This window comes from Taudactylus pleione, unplaced genomic scaffold (genome assembly GCF_031769625.1).
Source record: "Taudactylus pleione unplaced genomic scaffold, aTauple2 ptg000129l, whole genome shotgun sequence".
Classification (NCBI taxonomy): Eukaryota; Metazoa; Chordata; class Amphibia; order Anura; family Myobatrachidae; genus Taudactylus; species Taudactylus pleione.
Window position 1 is genome coordinate 6,163,674 of NW_028284531.1, and position 22,418 is coordinate 6,186,091.

General features: G+C 47.9%; 1 protein-coding gene across 1 annotated transcript in view; it reads left to right on the plus strand.

Annotated features, from left to right (window-relative positions):
• The first annotated feature begins 10,857 nt into the window (after nt 1-10,857).
• GALK2 (galactokinase 2) overlaps nt 10,858-22,418 on the plus strand; it is a 245,251-nt gene continuing 233,690 nt past the window's right edge. Inside the window, exon 1 of the mRNA XM_088472801.1 lies at nt 10,858-11,108. Coding sequence (XP_088328927.1) covers nt 11,053-11,108 — 56 coding nt within the window. The 5' untranslated portion in view covers nt 10,858-11,052. The remainder of the gene's footprint in view (nt 11,109-22,418) is intronic.

A 22,418-nucleotide genomic window follows, 5' to 3' on the forward strand; every position in this document is an offset into this window, starting at 1 on the left:
CTTCCAGTGGACCGGTCCCCCTGCGTACCTCTCCCCTGATCAGGACAGTGTTCGCAGCGCTATAGCCCTCCCAGACACTGAATCTGGGAGGTTGATTGTAGCTGAAGGTGCAGTGAGTATATCTTCCTGCATGGTATGTGACTATTGCTAGTGCTGCTGTCTGTGCTTTTTCTACTTACTGTCAGCGTTTTACCTATCCCTTTCCTTCTCCTACGGCCCGCAGGTGCGTGGGGGAGGGGTATTCTTTCTGTGTACCTCACTTATATAGATCTACGTATTTGTGAGGTCCGTCACATACAGCGGTGTGCTACTCAGTACCAGATTGTGGGCTGTTTGTGTTGCATACTTGGGAGTGCGTGGGTGTTATACGCCTTACCTCGTTTCGGTGAGACACTTTTATTGCAAAAAAGTTTGTGTCATGTCTGATGAGGAGAATGAGCGCTCCGTGGCTCCTGTGTTGGTTTCCTGCCGACGCTGTTCGGCAGGAGTTGTCGGGGCGGATGTCTCAGGACGGTCTGTGTGCCAGTTGGTACCTGGACCTTTTAAACCCCCGGTGGCGCAGGATCCTCCGTGGGCGATGTTTACGCAAGTGCTGGCATCGATCGCAGACCGACTTGCGGTCCCGACTGCGGCCCCTTCTAGGGCGTTGCCCCAGCCTACCATCCCCCGTTCCCCGGGTGTGACGTGTCTGGTACAGTCTCCTCCCGGGTCTCAGACTGTGGGTCCTTATGCGGGTTTGCCGGTCTACGTGCAATCCCCCACGGTGTCACAGCAGTCGATGGTACCTTTTCAGGGCTATCCTCAGGCAGTACCCCTGCCTTGGGTGGACGTCCTCTCCAGCTCTGTTCAGAGCCTGGTGGCTTCGTCATCGGCTTTTCAATCTATGTTGCACAGTGATTTGCCCCCTCGGGCGTCCAAGCATTCCGTTCCGGCTTCACTGGCGGCTCAGTTCATGGACACGGACGTGTCTTCGGATGACGGGGAGATCCATGAAGACTGACTCGGATGCCGGGGCCCAGGAGGTGGAGGCTAAGTCTTCCATTAATGTGCCGGCATTGGTTAGGGCGGTGCGGGCCATCCTTCACATTGAGGAGGATGTGCCGGCCCCCAGGTCAAAGTACCCAAATTTTAAAAAGGCCAAAGTAGCTACGACGGTTTTTCCCCTGTCCGATCAGTTGACGGATCATATGGCAGGGGCCTGGCAGTTGCCCAGCAAGAGGTTCCAACAGCTGAAGCGGTTGGCTTCGAACTATCCGTTTCCGGAGGCTCATTGCAGGAAGTCGGAAACTCCTCCCGTGGTGGATTCCCACGTTACCCGCTTAATTAAAAGCGCTACGCTGCCTTTGCCGTCAATCTCCTCCCTGAAAGATCCCATGGACAGGAAGGTGGAGACTTGTTTGAAGTCTACTCTCTCTCGGGGGCGGTGGCCCGTCCGTCCATGGGCATCTCTTGGGTGGCTAAGGCCATCGAGAGCTGGGCCAATGCTTTGGAGGATACCTTTCCGGAAGATGCTCCGGAGATCCAGAGAGCGTTGATAGGTCAAATGAGGGATGCGGCTTCCTACATTGGGGAAGCATCGTTAGATGCAAGCCTGCTGACCTCTCGGGTGTCGGCTGCAGCTGTGTCGGCGCGTCGGTCCTTGTGGCTGAGGTCTTGGAGAGCTGACGCTGACTCCAAAAAGGGGCTGGAGGCCTTACCTTTTAATGGGGAGTTGCTTTCTGGTCCAGACTTGGACAAAATTGTGGACACTCTGGCTAAATCTAAATCAGCCTTCCTCCCTTCGGCTTCTGCACCTACCAAGGTTCGGAGCTCTGCTTTTCGGTCCTTTCGGGTTCAGGGCAAGGCCAAAGGTCAGTCCTTCCCGAGGCAGTCGACGACCAAGGCCACTTCTAAGCCCAAGAAACAGGCCTGGAGTGCCAGGCGCCCTTCTTCCAAGCAGGAAGATAAACCTTCTGCCTGATGGGACGGGCCTCCCTCTGGGGGACCCCAGAGTGGGAGGCCGACTTCTTCTATTTGCCCAGTGCTGGCACAATACCACCACTGATGCCTGGGTTCGAGAAGTGGTCTCCCAGGGGTACGCCCTGTCTTTTCGGCACAGACCGCCCCACCAGTTTTTCTGCACGAGTCCTTCTCAGGATACGACCAAGTCCTTACAGATTCAGGAAGCTATAGAGTCCTTGCTGACAGCAGGGGTCATTGTTCCCGTTCCTCAATTACAACGAGGGATGGGGTACTATTCTTCTCTGTTTCTGGTGCGGAAACCCAATGGTTCTCATCGCCCTATCCTCAACTTGAAGTCTCTGAACAGATTCCTCAGAGTTCCCAAGTTCAGGATGGAAACGTTACGTTCCATCATTCTGGCGATGGAACCGGGGGATTACATGGTGTCCCTGGATATCCAGGACGCCCACCTCCATGTTCTGATAGCACCTTCGCACCAGCAGTATCTGAGGTTCGCTATCCTTCAACACCATTATCAGTTCCGGGCGCTACCCTTTGGTCTCTCCACGGCACTGAGGGTGTTCACGAAGATTATGGCGGTCATGGCCGCACATCTTCGGAACCAGAATGTACGGCTACTGCCGTATCTGGATAACCTCCTGTTGCTGGCGAGCTCCCCGGAGGTACTGCTTCGACATCTCCACCTGATGATCGCTTGCCTGCAAGCGCACGGGTGGCTGATAAATTGGAAAAAGTCCTCCCTGATTCCATCTCAGCGGATGGTTCATTTGGGAGCCCTGCTGGATTCTCGTCAGCAAAGGATCTTCCTGACCCCGGAGAAGGTCTCCTCCCTGCAGCTGAGGATACACAGTTGCCTGAGCAGTTGCCGCCTGTCGGTCCATTCGGCTATGAGAGTTCTGGGCTCCATGGTGTCAACATTTGACATGGTGGAATTTGCCCAGTTCCATTCCCGGCCCCTGCAGGGGCTGATTCTATCGGAATGGAACGGGTTACCTCACTGGATCCGCTCTCAGTTGCTGGTGTTGTCCCCGGAGGTTCGGCAGTCTTTGGCTTGGTGGCTTCAAACAGCTCATCTGGTCGAGGGGCGCCCCTTTTGGATCCCGGACTGGGTCCTGCTCACGACAGATGCCAGTCTTCGGGGTTGGGGGGCAGTGACCGGCTCGTTGTTACTTCAGGGTCGTGGTCTGCGGAAGCTCTTCTTCCCATCAACATTCTGGAACTGCGGGCAGTATACCGGGCCCTGCAGTCATCCGGTCCCGCTCTTCACGGAAGGGCGGTTCAGGTGCAGTCCGACAACGCCACCACGGTGGCGTATATCAACCACCAAGGAGGAATTCGCAGTCGGGCAGCGATGTCGGAGGTGTCTCGCATCCTTGCTTGGGCGGAGTGTCACATTCCAGCGATCTCGGCAGTCTTCATTCCCGGAGTCCTCAATTGGGAGGCGGACATCCTCAGCTGTCACGACGTGCATCCCGGGGAATGGTCGCTTCACCCAGAGGTGTTTCAGCTACTCGTGGACAGGTGGGGGCTGCCGGAGCTGGACTTGATGGCCTCCCATCACAGTCACAAGTTGCCCGTTTACTGGTCAAGGACAAGAGACGCAGGCGCCAGTCTGGTAGACGCGCTGTCGGTGAAATGGACGTTCACCTGGCGTATCTGTTTCCTCCGATATCCTTACTTCCTCGGGTTCTGCGGAAGTTCAAGCAGGACGGCGGCACGCTCGTGCTGGTGGCTCCGGCGTGGCCCAGACGTCCTTGGTACTCCGATCTGAGGTGTCTCTCCATCGACGCTCCGTACCTTCTTCCTCAGCGTCGGGACCTGTTGTCTCAAGGGCCCTGCCTTTACCCGGATCTGGGTCGGCTGTCTTTGACGGTGTGGCTCTTGAGACAGCCGTCTTGAGGTCTCGGGGCTTCTCCAGTTCGGTTATTGGTACCATGCTCAGGGCACGCAAGCCTGCTTCAGCACGGATTTATCACAGGGTGTGGCACACTTACTTTCAGTGGTGTGAGTCCAGACATTATGATCCTCAGGTGTTCCGAGTTTCTAGGATCTTGGAATTTCTGCAATCAGGATTGGACCTCGGCTTACGCCTTGCATCTCTGAAGGTTCATGTGTCCGCCTTGTCCGTGTGGTTTCAACGGCGGATTGCAATACTGCCGGATGTTCACACCTTTTTCCAAGGTGTTCTCAGGATCCAGCCTCCCTTTGTGCCTCCTTGGGACTTGGCGGTGGTTCTGCTGGTCCTGCAGGGTCCTCCGTTTGAGCCTCTTGAGTCGGTGGAGCTCAAGTGGCTGACGTTCAAGACCGTTTTTCTCCTGGCAATTGCTTCTGCCAGGAGGGGGCACTTTCCTGTCGCCCTCCTTTTCTGATTTTTCACCAGGACAGAGCGGTGCTCTGCACTCGTCCTGAGTTTTTGCCCAAAGTGGTCTCAAAGTTCCACATTAATCAGGAACTTGTTGTGCCAGCTTTTCAGTCACCTGATCTTTCAGCTGGTGAGGCTTCCTTAGATGTAGTCCGGGCACTTAGAATCTACGTGGACCGGACTGCTTCGGTTAGGAAGTCAGATTCTTTGTCCTCTTCGGTTTTCACAAGAGGGGTTGGCCTGCCAACAAGCAGACGTTAGCCCGTTGGCTTCGTTCAGTTATTTGTGAGGCTTATGCACAGGAGGGTTTACCTGTGCCAGCCTCTGTTAAGGCTCATTCCACTCGTTCTGTGGGTCCCTCTTGGGCTGCTAAACGTGGCGCCTCCGCTGTTCAGCTGTGTAAGGCGACCACTTGGTCTTCCATTCAAACGTTTTTGAGGTTCTATGCGTTTGACACCTTCGCCTCTCAGGATGCATCCTTCGGACGCCGGGTACTCCTTTCAGCACAGGAGCGTCCCCGCCCTTAGTTGAACTGCTTTGGGACATCCCCAAGGTCAACCCTGTGGACCCCCTATGGACCCTGAAGTAGAAAACAAGAGATATGGTAAGAACTTACCTTTGTTATCTCTGTTTCTATGAAGTCCATAGGGTCCACAGGGCACCCGCCCTGACGCACCTGGCTTCATATGGGCTGTGTGGCTGGTCACCGGTTTTCCGTCTCCCATTTCTGTGAGTATGGTTTCTTGTGTGTTCCAGTCTTCCTTCTCTCTGTTTAGTCTCCTCCTCCGGCCTTGGCTGCTTACCAACTGAGGTGCTGTGGCTCGGGGTATAGAGGAGGACGGACCCAAGTGCATCCTGGGAGCACGTGCCCATGGATCCAGATCCAGCTATACCCCAAGGTCAACCCTGTGGACCCTATGGACTTCGTAGAAACAGAGATTACAAAGGTAAGTTCTTACCATATCTCTTATTTTATTCAAGGTTTCAAAATTTATATATATATATATATATATATATATATGTGTGTGTGTGTGTACTCTTGGCTTCTTGCTAAATATATTTAATAAGAATTCTATACTACATAGACAGATTAACACAATAACAATAATACATATATAAATCTCACATAATATGGAGCTGCTGTTCTCACCAAATTAATTAAGCTCAGATATGTGTACTATAAAAAAAATTTTGATAGCGATATTAAGGATGGACTGGATATGATTTCTATAGTGCCCGAATTTGTGTGTGTGCTTTATTTTTGGGGGTGGGGGGGCACCAATGCGCTCTCTCGCACAAGGCACCAAAATTTCTAGTTACGGCTCTGTCATTCAGACATTCCCACATCACACAAGCTTTGCATCAATAGTGAGCATAACCTCCAACTTTAGCTTCTTGGTTAGATCTGTAGCCCATGACCAAAGAGGTAAAGTGATATACCATAGCAGGGTTAGACAACCCGTGCTTACCACCAGGTACTAAAATCCCAGCATGCCCTGTCACTGTGCAGCTGCTGGGGAGTTATGGGATGCATTAACATACCCTATGGCAAGGCAGTGGTTAATCCGCAAGCGCCCCCAAACATCAGTGACCCTCATCACCAGCTTAACTCCTCTGACCCAAATCTGCTTCCTGAGCCGAAGCACTGGTTATCACGTGTCCAGCCAGGATTACCCACATAATATAACTCCTGTATTCACAATGCATTCCCGGACCCACTTGTGGAAAGGAAAAGATGCTCTTTATATGTGACACATCTTTATTCGCTTCAATTCTCCTGCAGCATATCGCCCCCCAATCTGGTATCTGGGAGAGAACGGAGACAAGGAACCAGTAGGACGCTGATGATCCCGGGCCGGCAGCAAACTACTTATTAGTCACAGCCTGTGAGTCACAGGTAGAAAAAAAGTTAGAGCAGGCAAGATCCACTGCGCGCTGCGGGCCCAGAGAGGAGTCGGCTGTACCCCGATAGCGGCCCTGCCCATCCTGCCGTGGCCCCGTACCTTTTGTGTGGCAGCTGGAGGACAGGATGCATGGTGTGCTGCTGCATGCACATCCAGTCATGTCTCTGGGCCTCTGGATGCTGGGGGAAACCGGGTATCTGGGCGGGAGAAAGATCAGCCTAAGCCTCCATACGCTGCTCCAACAACTCTCAGGTGTGCTGGGCAGACGCTCATTGGCTGAACCACTCCAGAGCAGGATTTGCTAAGGGAGTGCTGCCGCCGGCGGTAATTGGCTGCTCTGCGGGCTTCCAACGGCAGTGATTGGGTGTTCTGCGGGCTGCTGCCAGCGGTGATTGGCTGCTCTGTGGCATGCACACAGCGCGATCCTGTGGGACCCGGTCATTTTTAAAAACTGGGGGGTCTATGTACTAAGCAGTGATAAGTGACAGAGTGAAAAGTGTTAAGTCTAGGATAAGGTGCCAGCCAATCAGCTTCCAACTGTCATCTCACAGACTGTGGCCCTCAGAGCCGTATGCTCTGAGCAGAGCGCACGCTCTGAATGAGGGCCGCCCTCCATAATTATGGAGCGTCCTCCTGGACGCTCGTATAGCTGTGGGTCACCACCCACAGCCTATACGAGCGTGCAGTTTGATGGCCGCGATGGTCGTGACCATCGCCACTGCGAGCTGGAGCCTGCGGTTGAGGTTTTCAACCGCAAGGCCCGGAGTGATTTTGGCTCTATCAGAGCCAAAATCACTCCCACTGACATCACTAGTGATGTCAGTGGGCCGGCTTCTGACGGTAGGCGTTCCCTTGGGAAGGCCCCCGTCAGGGAGGCACGCCCACCAAAGGGGGCGTGCTGTCAATCAACATCGACAGCACGCCCCCTTTGATCAGACACAACGAGTGAAGGAAAGTCCTTCGCTCGACGCGTCTGGCACATGCACACGACGGAGCTCCCGCCGTTGTGCGCATGCGCAGTGCACAACATCGACCCACTTGCGAGCGGACAGCCGCTTGCGAGTGGGTCTGAATCAGGCCCTGTGTTTGAAAAATTACAGTTGGGAGCTGATTGGCTGGCACTTATCACAGATTTATCACTTTTCACTCTGTCACTTATCACTGCTTAGTACATAGACCCCCGGGTCTCTCACCTCCTGTATCGCGCAAAAACGCGATATAGTGCGTAATTTTGTGATCACTGATTCCGGTTATCCAGCAATTTGGTCCAGAGCTACTCCAGGTTCTACATGATCCAGTGTCCTACTGGTTCTAAGCCTGGTTGACGTACCAAACTGCATCCTATCCAGTCTATCTGCACTTGTGTGCCAAAAGGCACCCATCATCTGGCTCCCATCTTTGTTCTTTAAATAATGTAAGTGCATTTTATAAATAGATTTTAAATCTTGTCAGAGAGGTCTTGCACTGCTTTTCTTTTTGCTCTCTATTCATGGTACTAGCCTGAGGGTGGAAGTGAAATATTATTCTTGTGAAGTACCCCATCCATGAATTCTTAGGGTCAGGAGTAAATCCACCAGCTAGCAACATTGTGAATACGTATAATAACATTGAGAGACTCAACCCTTAGAAAGAAATAAAGAGAACTTTGTCTGGATCTATTTGGGTTAATTGAACCCCAGTCTGGAGTCATATAGAGTAATATCTTTTTACTAAAATTCAGGTTGCGGTTATCACATTTTTGTAAGAATGAAGTGGTGTTATCCCTATTTACATGTTTTCTATATGACCGCCTATTTGAAGTAAATTTACTTTTCTTTGTATATGACTGGAAAGCAGGGCAATACCTTCCTTTTTTTTCATTGGTTGCATAACTTAAACTATAAGTACGCATATTAACAGGTAAATTGTATTGGCCAGAAGGAGAATTATCAGTGTAAAAGCGTCATCCCTGGCGCTTTTACACTGCGGCAGGGCATGCTGGGACTTGTAGATTAATAACAGCTGGAGAGCCAAAGGTTGGCCAGGCCTTCTCTAGTTAGTCAATTGAATAGCTTCGGGAACTCCTTCCCGGCGATATTCACATCTCGCTGAATTGAATTGACCCCTTAGAGCAGGGGTCTTCAAACTTGGCCCTCCAGATGCTGTGGAACTACACATCCCAGCATGCACTGCACATAGTTTTAGCATGCTGTTATATCAAAAAGGTGGCAGTGCATGCTGGGATGTGTAGTTCCACAGCAGCTGGAGGGCCAAGTTTGAAGACCCCTGCCTTAGAGACTTATTTAGGAGTTGCAAAATCCATTCTCTCAAAAGGCCCTGAGTAGGTTGGTCATATCATTCTACTTTCCACTTCTAATTCTAGGGGTGTGTTGGTTCTTATTCCTAAAACTTGAAGTTTTGTCTGTGTTTAAGTACAGGTGGATCCCCTGGGTCATTTTGTCTTCCTTATACCCCTTTTACACCAGAGCTAAAATCCGGGTTATTACAGGGTTAACCCGAGTAGCTCCTTGGTGTAAAAGGGGACAGGGTTGGATTCCTGGGTCGAGTGGCTGGCTTCAGTGGCGCTTGGATATGACCTAGGTGAACAAGCTTACCTGGCGAAACGCGCGTCCTACTTTTCTCCCCGCTCTGCATACCTTCCATGCGGGGAAACGCTATCTTGGAGCAATAGGAGATTGTATCCTGCACTGACTCCCAAGTATTTCCTTTCCGTGCAGGCAGTCCTCACATGGCGCATTCGACTTCTGCAATGTCCTAATTTGGATATCATAAGCCACCTAACACCTAGCATGTGAGTGATAGCCTGCACTTTTCTGTTGTTTCCATCAGCACAGCAACTGGCCCCCTCTCATCCAGCATCATCTCTTGGAAGAGGCTGGAAAGCAGAAGACGTCAGGGCATCTGTGTACGGTACTTTTCACCATTTATACCTTAACCTTTAATTATACTTATATTATATCTATGAATATCATAAGAGATAGTTTACATGTTGTATAATTTGCCATCTATATTTTAATTTCTGACTATGCTCAAATGTTTGGTCCACAAATTATTGAAGTGGAAAATTGTAGCTGATTTAATTTGGACATATTACCAACACTCTAGTAATCTCAAAAATTTGTACTAGAGATTAGAAATCAAACCAGATTGCAGTAGTAACACTGAGTCTCTAAGGTTAAACTTTGTATTTATTTATGTACAGAAAAATTATGGAACCTCTATGGTAAGGTAATTTACCTACGCCTACTAAATGTAATGATTTAGTACCTGTGAGATACATTTGAGTCACAGAAGTTTATTTGAATAGATTTGTTTCCACTGCTACCAAGTACTAATACATAAGCATTTTAAAATCTTTGAATCATATCTCGCCGTTTTATAACTATCGTAATAGAATTTATTTCCAGTGATTACAATTCTATTTAATGTTGTTGGGTGGACTCGTTATCTTTAAGAGCCCAGACGCCCTATATTTTAAAGAAACTAATAAAAGGTATGTTTTAATATACATCATATTTTCAAAAAATACAGATTTTTGTTATTTCTTACAAATGAGTGCTCACCAAAAAAGGAATTTATTTTTTGTCTTTTTTAGCTCTTGCAAAAAATATTATTTGAGATGTTATTTTTGTCAGATCTGTAACGCTTTCTCATGTCTCTTTTGGCAATGGTGGATATCTTTGCTTTTATTTTTTCAGGTGTACGAATTGGGATAAATCCCTGGTCCAAGTTCCGGCCCACTTTCTCTAGGTCACAAACCTATAGTTTCCCCATCACGTTGGTGCTTAAAATGTAAATATTTAGGTATTCAGAGCTCTCATATTCCATTGGATTAGGTTTATCTAAATGTCCATTCCCAGCTAGATTATTTCAAGGCTCAGTTTGGCAGCGGCTTCCTCTGTCGGTTACGGGTTGAGTAACCCTAGTGAAGATGGTTATCCAACCTAAATTACTCTACATTCTACAGCATTCTCCGGTTTACCTGCCTGTTTCCTCATTCTCCCTAATAGCCCGTTATGCGTTATTTTTTAATTTGGGGAAATAAACAAGCTTGTTTTGCATACAAACCCGTTTTGTCCCCGGAACGAAGGTGGTTTGGCGCTTCCAGAAAATCTGTTATATTACTTGCCCGCTCAGTTGGGGCATCTAAGGGACTGGGTTGTTGACTCAAAACATGTGGATGAGCACTGGGCTTTGCTTCCTCATGATAGTATCAGTTTAAAACACTCCAGTTTTTACTAGCTAAACATGTGGATGAGCACTGGGCTTTGCTTCCTCATGATAGTATCAGTTTAAAACACTCCAGTTTTTACTAGCTAAACATGTGGATGAGCACTGGGCTTTGCTTCCTCATGATAGTATCAGTTTAAAACACTCCAGTTTTTACTAGCTAAACATGTGGATGAGCACTGGGCTTTGCTTCCTCATGATAGTATCAGTTTAAAACACTCCAGTTTTTACTAGCTATATCTTCCTATATATGTGTATGAATGGAAAAAAATGTCGCTTAAACCAATGACAACATTGTACTACAAGTAAAATGTAAAGTAGTCACCAGCCACGCAGCAGGTAACTAGCAATCCAGGCGTCATTTATTCGGTGTTTTATGGGGCAGCAATGTACAAGGAAGGAATCTCCAAAACATCTGAGAGAACTCGCTCACATTCCACGTACAGATGCCGCCTGCACTGTGTGCATGCATCCCGCCAGCGTGTACCCAGGAAAAAGGATTTCCGTGAAGAGCAGCTGCTGCTGCCGCCTGTATCCGGAAGACGCTGCTGCTGCTCCTCTCCCCGCAGCGGAGTACTCGGAATCCCCGCAGACATGGCAGCCCGTGCTCCGCCGCCCACCGCTCGGGTACCGCTGACTGAGAGTCGCAGGTGAGTGACCCGTTGTCAGCGACATTAGGGGGGGCGTCCTTCCGGCATTCACTGCTCTGTGCAGGTAACCGGCTATTCTCATGGAAGCTACACCTCATCTTACCTGTCCCACCTCAGTGACATGTCACTCTGCAGCTGACTGTGGAACCAGAAGTCCCAGTACACAACTCTGGTTGGTAGGGCATACAATGGGAGTGTTCGTTTCACAGGCACATACAATGAGAGGGCAACATCCATGCTGCCTACCTGGTATATTATTAGGTAAATTGGACCTTTACTATTATTAGACTGTTTAATGGTGTATTGTTATTGCTAATATACACTTAAATAAAGCTGCTAGTGATATTACTAGAAGTAGTATCTGATTTTGGACGGTGTCAGCAGGTTTTTTGCTGTATGTGGGAAGTGACTGAGCTGGTGTCACATGATGATGGTATGAAAGGTCCTTATGTTCAAAATGTAGATTCAAATATTGCACAAGAGTCAGTTTTCCACTTATGAGCTGCTAGACTTTTGTGTCTCTAATTTACCACTGCATAAAACACCTGGGTAATTTGCAGACCCTCCAACATGTTCCATTAGGTACAAAATGCTCTGCTCCTGGACTTTCATCTTAATTTATGATTGTAGCCACCTGTGGTGAAACACCTGTCTCATCAATTACCTAGTTCAACACAGGTGACTGCAATCATACATTAGGTGGGAAGTCCAGAAGCAGAGCATTGTGTACCTAATGTAACGGGTCATGTTGGAAGGTAGGTAATTGCTGTGTCTACCCGGGACTTGGCTCAGTGTAAACGGCTTCAAGGAAAGAATCTAATGACCCAGGATTTCTTCCTGGGTATCGAGCAGGGAATCGGCAGCCGTCAGTTCTCATACGGATGCTTAAAGCCCAAAGGTTCAAGATCCCAACAGGATGTGGTAACCCTCCTTTGGTGGTGCCTAACCCTAAAACTCCCAGGGAGCCGCCTAAACCTACCCCCCCCCCCTTCCCTGCACCCTAAACATAACTTTCCTGGGGGTGCCTAACCCTAACCTCCCTCTGAGGGTGCCTAACACTCCCGGGGGGTACCAAACCCTAAGTTCCCCCAGGGGTGGCTAAACCTAAACCCCCCCCCCCCCCCCACGGCTAACGCTATCCATTCCCCGCTTACCTTCATATGGGATGCCGGCTGTCAGGATTTCAGCGTGGGGCTAAAGATAGGTGTCGGGATTTCGATGCCTATCTTTAGTCCCTGGTCGGGATTCCGACGGTCCGCATCCCGGCCGCCGGAAATTTCACTGCATCCCATCAAGCAGGGTTTTTAGCTGGTAAAACCCAGTAACACTGCAGTGGAAACAGCTCTTACCTGGGTTTTTTTCAAAGGTAATTGCAAAAGCCGCTGATTGGTCCTTCCAGGGTGCTGGCTGCTTATGTAATCAAATGTATAGCTTCCATTCCCACAGGATTTAATAGTAAGTAACTAAGTACTAGCATAGGCTATTTATTTTTTGAAGACTGTTTATTTACATATTTAAACATTGAGCAAAGGCATTACAAGAATCTATTGTTCATTTTTTCTCGCCTTCTATTTTTACCCATATGTACATATTAAAATGTGTTCATTAAAAGTTATATTTTAATAAAATGTGCACCACAGCTGACACATCCAATGTTGTCCCCTTTTTTTTCTTGCTGATGTAATCACCCAGAGACCACAGGAAACTCCTGAATAAAGGTTGTAATTAAAAATGTCATTAAATTAAATACATAATAATGAAATAAATAATAAATAAATAATAATAAGAATTAAATAAATAATAACAAATAAAGGATGTCATTAAAAATGTCATTAAATGTGGATGTCGGGCCATTTTTAAGGACATCCACAGGTTTTGCTGGGCTTACCCGGGTTTAGTGAAAATGGAGGTGATCCGGAAAAAACCCGGGACGAGGGTAGAGTGGAAACGTGGTCTAAGTCGGGTAAAATGCGTAGTAAAAATTCCCTGGACAGACCCAGGATTTTGGTGGAAAAGGGGTATAACGCTGCATGTAGAGTTGAGTTATATATGACATAAGTATGGACAGCCACACTCCTTATCACACTGACTTATACAGTATGTTATAGTTTCAGCTGTCTCTAATGTTCCATGATAGTCTGTTATATTTCTGGAGAAGTTCTTTTTTTTTTTTTTTTCCAGCAGCAGTCTAAACTATTTGTCTCTGCATACTAGATGTAATATAGTGGTGTATCTTTTTCCAAAGAATATGCGGAAACTGCATATTTCCTTCTTCCTCCGCTAGGGGGGCACGAGGGACAACTCTGGGGTATAGACTGGAGGGGAGAGACTGGGCACCAAATGGTTAAAGTAATTTATCCACAAGCCCCAGGCTCCTCTCCTCTATACCCCTTCCCAGACACTGGACCTTTAGTACTAAGTTTGGTGCCGGCAGAAGCTGGGCATCGGTTATTAGGGGGGCTACTTTAGGTGGTCCTCCGTTTTTATTTATCTAATTAAAATTTTTCTTTTAAACTATAGTTTAATTCTGAGGGCAGCGGAAGGCGCCCTAACGCCGGTAGCCGCAGCACTGGTGACTGGGTCAGTGACTTTGGCTGCGGGACTCCGATTGCTGCCAGAAGCACACAGGACCCGCCTGCCGCAGCCGACACTCAGTGGGGGATTAAGGTAAAACGACTCCCTGCATGCTGGGAGCCGTGATACAGCGGCTTACACCGCCGGAGCTGGAGACCTCCGGCGGTGCTGGTAGTGAAGACACCTGGTGGTCCCACGCTTTGACACTAGACAACCAGGGACACTTTATGTAATGGGCTGCTTGATGCATAGGGAAGAGGAACACTAGCTTCTCCATCACTTCGGACGTGGAGACTTCCTCTGTTCCAGAGAAAGCTGTGTCACCTGTAGACGTAGAAGCTCTTATTAGAGCAGTTAAGTCTATTCTGTTAGTGGAGGAAGAGGAACAGTCTCCTAGATCTAAGACAGTGGCGGAATTTCCATCTTCTGCACAGCTAGAAGAACTAGCGGAAGCATGGCCACACCCTAGTAGACAATTTTCAGGTTTCCAAGCGTATTGCTACCTTTTACCCTTTCCCTTTAGTGGATAGGGCTAAATGGGAGTCTCCTACCCCGGTAGATGCCCATATTATCCGCCTTATTAGGTCATCCCTCATACCTATACCAAATATGGCACCTCTTAAAGATCCTACAGATAGGAAGTTGGAGAATTTCTTGAAAACCATTTATATGAATGTAGTAGCCTTGGCTCGCCCAGCCCTACATCTGCTTTGGTAGCTAAAGCTGTAGGCCGCTGGGCAGACTCCTTGGAGGACGGTCTTACCTCAGGCGCACATAGGAGTGATTTAGTGGCTATGGTTGCACACGTAGGGAAGCGACTTCTTATCTCTCTGAAGCAGCTATAAATTCTGGACTTTTAACCTCTAAGGTTTCTACTTCTGCAGTTGCTGCCAGAAGAGCTCTTTGGCTGCGCACTTGGAAAGCAGATAAAGAATCTAAGAAGGCTCTGAAAGCTCTTCCTTATTCGGGTGACATCCTATTTGGTCCGGAACTGGACAAAATCGTGACAACATTGGCGGCCTCCAAATCAGCTTTTCTGCCGTCTGTCACCACTACGAGACAGACTTAGTATATCGTTCCTTTGGACCGCAGAGTAAGGCCAGAGGTCAACCGTTTCCAAGAACACAAGGTTCTGCCTCCAAAAGCTCCAAGCCCAGAGTTAAGCAGGCCTAGTCCACCAGCTGTTCAGCTGCCAATCCAGCGGAGAAGCCTGCCGCATGATGGGTCGGGCTTCCTCTCGGGGGACATTGGATTGGGAGGCTGGCTTCTTCGCGTTTCGACAATATGAATGCAGACCACAACGGACGCTTGGGTCAAGGGCGTTGTGTCTCAAGGCTACTCCCTAACTTTTCAACAGCGTTCACCTTCCAGTTTTTTTTTTCCACCGGTCTTCCTACTCAACCAGACAAGGTAGACTCTCTAGAGGCATCAATTCGCTCTCTCATGGCCTCAGGGGTCGTCATTCCTGCTCCTCCCATCCCAGAGAGGGTTAGGCATTTACGCCAACCTCTTTCTGGTTCAGAAGCCAGACGGCTCCTTCCGACCCATTCTCAATTTGAAACATCTAAACAAATTTCTCCATATCCCCAAATTCCGCATGGAGTCCCTGCGGTCCATCAGCTTAGCTTTGGAACCGGGGGACTTTATGGCGTTCTTGGATATACAGGTTGCTTATTTGCATATCCCTATTCAAGCCAATTACCAATGTTTCCTCAGGTTTGCAGTACAAACCAACCACTACCAATTTCAGGCACTACCCTGCGGTTTGTCCACGGCCCCTCGTGTGTTCACGAAGGTCATGGCAGCACATCTATGATGCAGGGACGTCTGTATATTACCATACCTGGATGACTTGCTTCTCTTGGCGCAATCTCCAGAGCTGCTCAGGGATCACATCCATCTGACGATACAGCTTCTTCAATCACATGGGTGGATAATCAACTGGAAGAAGTCAACGCTATCTCCATCCCAGGAGATGCTCCACCTGGGAGCCTTATTGGATTGCAGAACTCAGAATCTTCCTTCCTGTAGACAAGAACTTGTCATTGCAAACCAAAATTCGCAACTTTCTCAGTCTGCAGAGTGTGTCCATTCACTCATGCATGTAAATTCTGGGGTCATTAGTATCGACTTCCGACATGGTAGAGTACGGACAGTTTCACTCCAGGCCTCTCTGAGGCGTTGGATCAAGTCTCATCCGAACCCTCAAGCAACAGACTTTAATTCTCCCCTAGGAAGTTCGTCTCCCCCTACTGTAGTGGCTTCAGCATTCTCATCTGGACAAGGGACTCCCCTTTCTTTAATCGAGGACTGGGTCCTTCATAACACAAATGCAAGCCTTCAGGGGTGGGGGGCTGTAACTTGTCAGCTCAACTTTCAGGGCCGTTGGACACATCAGGAAAGCCAGCTTTCCATAAACATTCTGGAGCTTCGGGCCGTATACAGGGCCCTGTGTCAGACACGGCTCCTCCTTCGGGGATGTCCAGTGAAGATACAGTCGGAAAACGCTACCGCGGTGGCCTACATAAATCACCAGGGTGGCACTCAGTCAAGGAGCTTTGCAAAAGGTATCCAAAATTCTTTGCTGGGCGGAGCGACATCTTCCAACACTGTCTGAAGTCTTCATCCCGGGAGTTCAAAATTAGAAGTGGACTTTCTAAGTTGTCAGGACATACATGCTGTTAGTCCATCACTGGGGCCTACCAGACATCGACTCCTTGGCGAATCTGCCTGCCCCTGCCATTCCACCCGGTCAGTGGGGACTTCATGGGCAGCACACTGTGGGGCTTCTGTAGAACAGCTCTGTAAGGCTGCTACATGGTCGCCTGCGCATACTTTTATAAAATGTTACGCTTTTGACACTTTTACATACTCTGACGCCGCCTTCAGGCGTTCTGTGCTCTCTGCAGCTCAGGAGTGTCCCCGCCCATAGGAAACAGCTTTAGGACATCCCAGAGTTGTCCCTGTGCCCTCTAGTGGAGGAAGAAGAAAAGGAGACTTATGTCTTACCTGTTAAGTCTCTTTCTTCGACTCCATAGGGGTCACAGGGCGCCCACCCTGACGCACCTGTCTGCCGGGGGGTTTCCCCTTGGTGACCAGTCCGGCTGTACTTCCATGATATGTATGGTTCTGTATGTATGCTGGCCTTCTCTCTCCTCTGCCTCACTCCTGCCGTGGGCTTGCAAAGTAAACTAAGGTCCAGTGCCTGGGAGCAGGGGCTTGTGGGTAAATTGCTTTAACCATTTGGTGCCCAGTCTCTCCAGGCTATACCCCAGAGTTGTCCCTGTGGCCCGTATGTAGTCGAAGAAAGAGACTTAACAGGTAAGACATAAGTTTCCTTTTTCTGACATTTTTAGTATGGGAGGACAATATTTATCAATATTTACCTCGGTTGATATTGGTATACCCTCCCGTGTTACTGAATTTCAACCAAAATTCCATGAAACTCTTGTTGCTTGGATGTCCTGAGTGGCGCACACTATTTTTTGGTAAGAATGGTGCTAGGTAAAAATAATTTTGGCAGAGCTTTAAGTCAAAGGCCAACACCATTTCTCCTGCATTTGTGCAACGCAATCTTATCTCACCTCTCTTGCATTAGAGCACATAAATTCCCCTCTATATCCTGAATATAATTTATCAAAAATTGCATTTCTAATGCGATCTGGGAGCAATGTTATTGCCCAAGATCGAATTGCCAAATTCAATTCTTACCGTTGGCATGTATCATCCGGCACCTACAGGGACGGGCTCCGAAAGTAGCCCGTTCCCTGCGATGAGCTCGGAGTGCTGCCGGGGCTTCTGTGCATGCACATGAGCGGCTACACAAGCGGCTACATAAGCTATAACAGGGCGGGCCAGGACTCGGCTGCTCCCGGACCCGCAGTTTGTAATGTGCTTCCCCGTTTATTAGTGGAAGATTCCAGTGAGGCGGTTGCCGCTCCCAGCCCGCTGCCCAATAAGCGCTGAGGATTGTGGCGGGAGGCGAGGCCAGGCAGAGCAGTGTGCGCTCATCACTGCCTGGGGGGCAGTTGCAGCTGGCAGGATGTGCAGCATGCTGTGCCGCGCCCTCTGACCACCCTTCTGTTCAACGGTGACCTGATGTGCGGGAGAAGCAGGGGCTGTGCGGGCACCACGGTCGTGAGCATGGAGGAGTATGTTCACAAGGAAATGAAAGCCAACCCACTGCAGACTGCCAACTTCTGCTCCAAACTTCTTCTGGTAAGGATCTGGTGTTCTGTGTTACTGCTTTGTCTGCACTGACAGGCACACAGGGGACACCTGCCAGCGCTGTTTGTAACACGCCTTATACTGTAAAATACATAACCTTGTGTGAATGCTATGGGTAGGGGTGTATGTTACCTGTGCCCTCTGAATGTCACACACTTCACCCAGATGACAGGGCTGCAGTTTGGTAATCACTCGATCTCCCCTCCCTGGCTAATGATGTGTGCCCAGATCCTTCTCCTCACACACTAATACCTGTCTTACCAGAGCGACTACTTCACCAAATTGTCTTCATCATCCCTATTTAGAATATTGGGGATGAGGGGGGTGTCAGTCCATTATTTTGCCAGGGGTGCTCGGATCCCTAGATACACCTCTGGGAAGGAGGAAGATTTAGACACCATAAAGGAGACTATAACTGAATGTGGAGATAAGTATGAACTGAAGATTAGAGGTTGACCATTTTGTGGAAGTCAGTTCTATTAAGTACAATGAGCCAGAGGGAAGTCACAATCTCTATATGTCGAAACCAGAAAAACTGAGAGCCACTGAGTCAAAACAAGTTCATATTGAATTGAACGGGACCTGGAATAAAAGAAACCTTTATACGTGTTCTACTTAACATTCGAGTAAGTTTCACTGTGAGCATCCATTTCATGTATGTTTATCTGTCTGCATGCCTATTGACACGGGTGCGCTGATGAAAAGATACCTTTTATAGGCACTTATCCTTTGTCCAAATGTAAGCAATTACAGTCAGATGCATACATATTACGACATTTGCAGGATTTTCGTATTTTGGCCTCTATTTGCCACCACAATGGCTTTGAAATGAAACAAACAAGATGTGCTTTAACTGCAGACTTTCAGATTTAATTTGAGAGTAATTACATCCAAATCAGGTGAACGGTGTAGGAATTACAACGGTTTCTATATGTGCCTCCCACTTTTTATGGGGCCAAAAGTAATGGGACTATCAACTCAAAAGCTATTTCATGGACAGGTGTGGGCTATTCCCTCGTTATTTCATTATCAATTAAGCAGGTAAAAGGCCTGGAGTTGATTCTAGGTGTGACATTTGCATTTGGAATCAGTTGCTGTCGACTCTAAATATGAGATCCAAAGAGCTGTCACTATCAGTGAAGCAAGCCATCATTAGACTGAAAAATCAAAACCCATCAGAGAGATAGCAAAAACATTAGGTGTGGCCATATCAACTGTTTGGAACATTCTTAAAAAGAAAGAATGCATCGGAGAGCTCAGCAACACCAAAAGACCCGGAAGACCACGGAAAAAAACTGTGGTGGATGACAGAAGAATTATTTCCCTGGTGAAGAAAAACCCCTTCACAACAGTTGGCCAAATCAAGAACACTCTCCAGGAGGTAGGTGTATATGTGTCAAAGTCAACAATCAAGAGAAGACTTCACAAGAGTGAATATAGAGGGTTCACCACAAGATGTAAATCATTGGTGAGCCACAAAAACAGGAAGACCAGATTACAGTTTGCCAAACAACATCTAAAAAAGCCATTACAGTTCTGGAACAACATCCTATGGACAGATGAGACAAAGGCCCTGATTCAGACCCACTCGCGAGCGGCTGTCCGCTCGCAAGTGGGTCGATGTTGTGCACTGCGCATGCGCACAACGGCGGGAGCTCCGTCGTGCGCATGCGCCAGACGCGACGAGCGAAGGACTTTCCTTCGCTCGTTGTGTCTGATCAAAGGGGGCGTGCTGTCGATGTTGATTGACAGCACGCCCCCTTTGGTGGGCGTGCCGGGGGCGTGCCTACCTGACGGGGGCGTTCCCAAGGGAACGCCTACCGTCAGAAGTCGGCCCACTGACATCACTAGTGATGTCAGTGGGAGTGATTTTGGCTCTGATAGAGCCAAAATCACTCCGGGCCTTGCGGTTGAAAACCTCAACCGCAGGCTCCGGCTCGCAGTTTCGATGGTCGCGATGGTCACGGCCATCGCGGCCATCAAACTGCACGCTCGTATAGGCTGTGGGTGGTGACCCACAGCTATACGAGCGTCCCGGAGGACGCTCCATAATTATGGAGGGCGGCCCTCATTCAGAGCGTGCGCTCTGCTCAGAGCGTACGGCTCTGAATGAGGGCCAAAGATCAAATTGTACCAGAGTGATGGGAAGAGAAGAGTATGGAGAAGGAAAGGAACTGCTCATGATCTAAAACATACCACCTCATCAGTGAAGCATGGTGGTGGTAGTGTCATGGCGTGGGCATGTATGGCTGCCAATGGAACTGGTTCCCTTGTAATTATTGATGATGTGACTGCTGACAAAAGCAGCAGAATGAATTCTGAAGTGTTTTGGGCAATATTATATGCTCATATTCAGTCAAATGCTTCAGAACTCATTGGACAGCGCTTCACAGTGCAGATGGACAATGCCCCGAAGCATACTGCAAAAGTAACTAAAGAGTTTGTTAAGGCTAAGAAGTGGAATGTTATGCAATGGCCAAGTCAATCCCCTGACCTGAATCCGATTGAGCATGCATTTCACTTGATGAAGACAAAACTGAAGGGAAAATGCCCCAAGAACAAGCAGGAACTGAAGACATTTGCAGTAGAGGCCTGGCAGAGCATCACCAGGGATGAAACCCAGCGTCTGGTGATGTCTATGCATTCCAGACTTCAGGCTGTAATTGCCTGCAAAGGATTTGCAACAAAGTATTAAAAAGTGAAAGTTAGATTTAGGATTGTTTAGTTTGTCCCATTACTTTTGGCCCTTTAAAAAGTGGGAGGCACATATAGAAACCGTTGTAATTCCTGCACTGTTCACCTGATTTGGATGCAATTACCCTCAAATTAAATCTGAAAGTCTGCAGTTAAATCACATCTTGTTTGTTTCATTTCAAAGCCATTGTGGTGGTGAATTGAGGCCAAAATATGAAAATTCTGTCAATGTCCCAATATTTATGCACCAGACTGTATGTAAGCACCTTTTCTTGCATACTGGTTTATTGGAGATACTTACCTATCCACTTTACATATTTTAATTATATTATCACAATCTGGATATCAGGACTTATACAACATTTATCTGTTTATATTTCATATATCATCCTATTGAGAACCACCGTGTAAGTATGAAATTGGATTCTGTCTAATCTATTTGGATTGGTTCATATGTGGACTTGTTTTTGCTTCAGGAGGATAGTCCGTTATCTGAATCAGTTTGGAGCAAGGAATTTTACTTGTTTTGTTTATAAAATTCCAATTACTTTTGCCTTATCACCTACAGGAGGTGATTTTGGCGCATGGAACGCTGTGGCTTACGCAATGGCTTTTCTCTGCTGAGCTAGATTGGGGGGGGCTTCCAGGTCAGGGGATCTAAATGCTTGGGGGAGGTCCATTAGCTAAATCCTTGGGATTTCAAAACCATGGCTCTTTCCCGTACCACTAAACAGTGTCAAATGGGATAGAGGTTTTACTTTCTGCAATCCGCCAGGAGGAAGACTCTAGTCCTGCTCCACAATATTTCTTTGTAAAGATATAAAAGACAAGCTTTTGTATTTCCAGTTTCAGTAAAGCTTGATTATGTTCTGATGTCAACTTGGGTACATCCGGATAAACAAGTTTCAGATGTCCAAGCGGTTATTATCTTTTTCATGCATTGCAGTTAATCTTGTGAGAATTCCACGGCAGTAGATCCATCAGTTTTGCGGCTGTTTAAGAAGTCGACACTACCAGTTCCTAGGGCCATGTCTTTTAAAGAAATCGGACAGGAGTTTCAAGTATACTCAAGTCCATTTGTACAGCTGCAGGTGTGCTACTGCGTCCTGTCATTTTAATCTGCTGAAGGCGGATGCAGAATCGAAGAAAGCTGTGAAAACGCTTCTATTCGCGGATAGTGTATTACTTGCAGTAGATCTAGGTAAAGATTTCTCAAGCTACTGGAGGTAAATCCTTTTATATTCTATCTGCGGCTCTTACCCCTAGAAGTTATTACTCAGGACCCTCGTTTCGGTCCTTTAGTGCTTGGGGTTGTTTACGGAACCATCAACTTCCCGTGGTTACGGAGGCAGAGTCACAACAACATTTACTCAACATAAGGTAAAGTCCACTACCAAGCCTAGTGCATGATGGGCTTTACTCTCATCTGGGGGTCCCCAGAGTGGGAGCGAGTCTTCAGGACCTCAGAGTAGTATGGATGGAATCTTGTACGGACGCTTGGGTCCGGGATCTCATCACTCGGGGATAAAAGCTTGACTTTTTAGTCTCCTCTACCTTGTTTTTTTTTTTTTAACACAGGTTTGCCAATTTCCAACGACAAGAGTATTGTTTTTACAGCAAACTATACACTAGCTTCTATCCAAGAGAGTGGTGGTCCAGGTTCCAGGACATCAGACCGGACAAAGTTTTTGTTTACTCCAGTCTCTTCGTGGTTCAGAAGTCTGATGGCAGACCTACTCTGAACTTGAAGAATCTCAATCTATTTCTAAGGATTTTCAAGTTCAAGATAGAGGCCCTTCAGTTGGGGATTGCAGG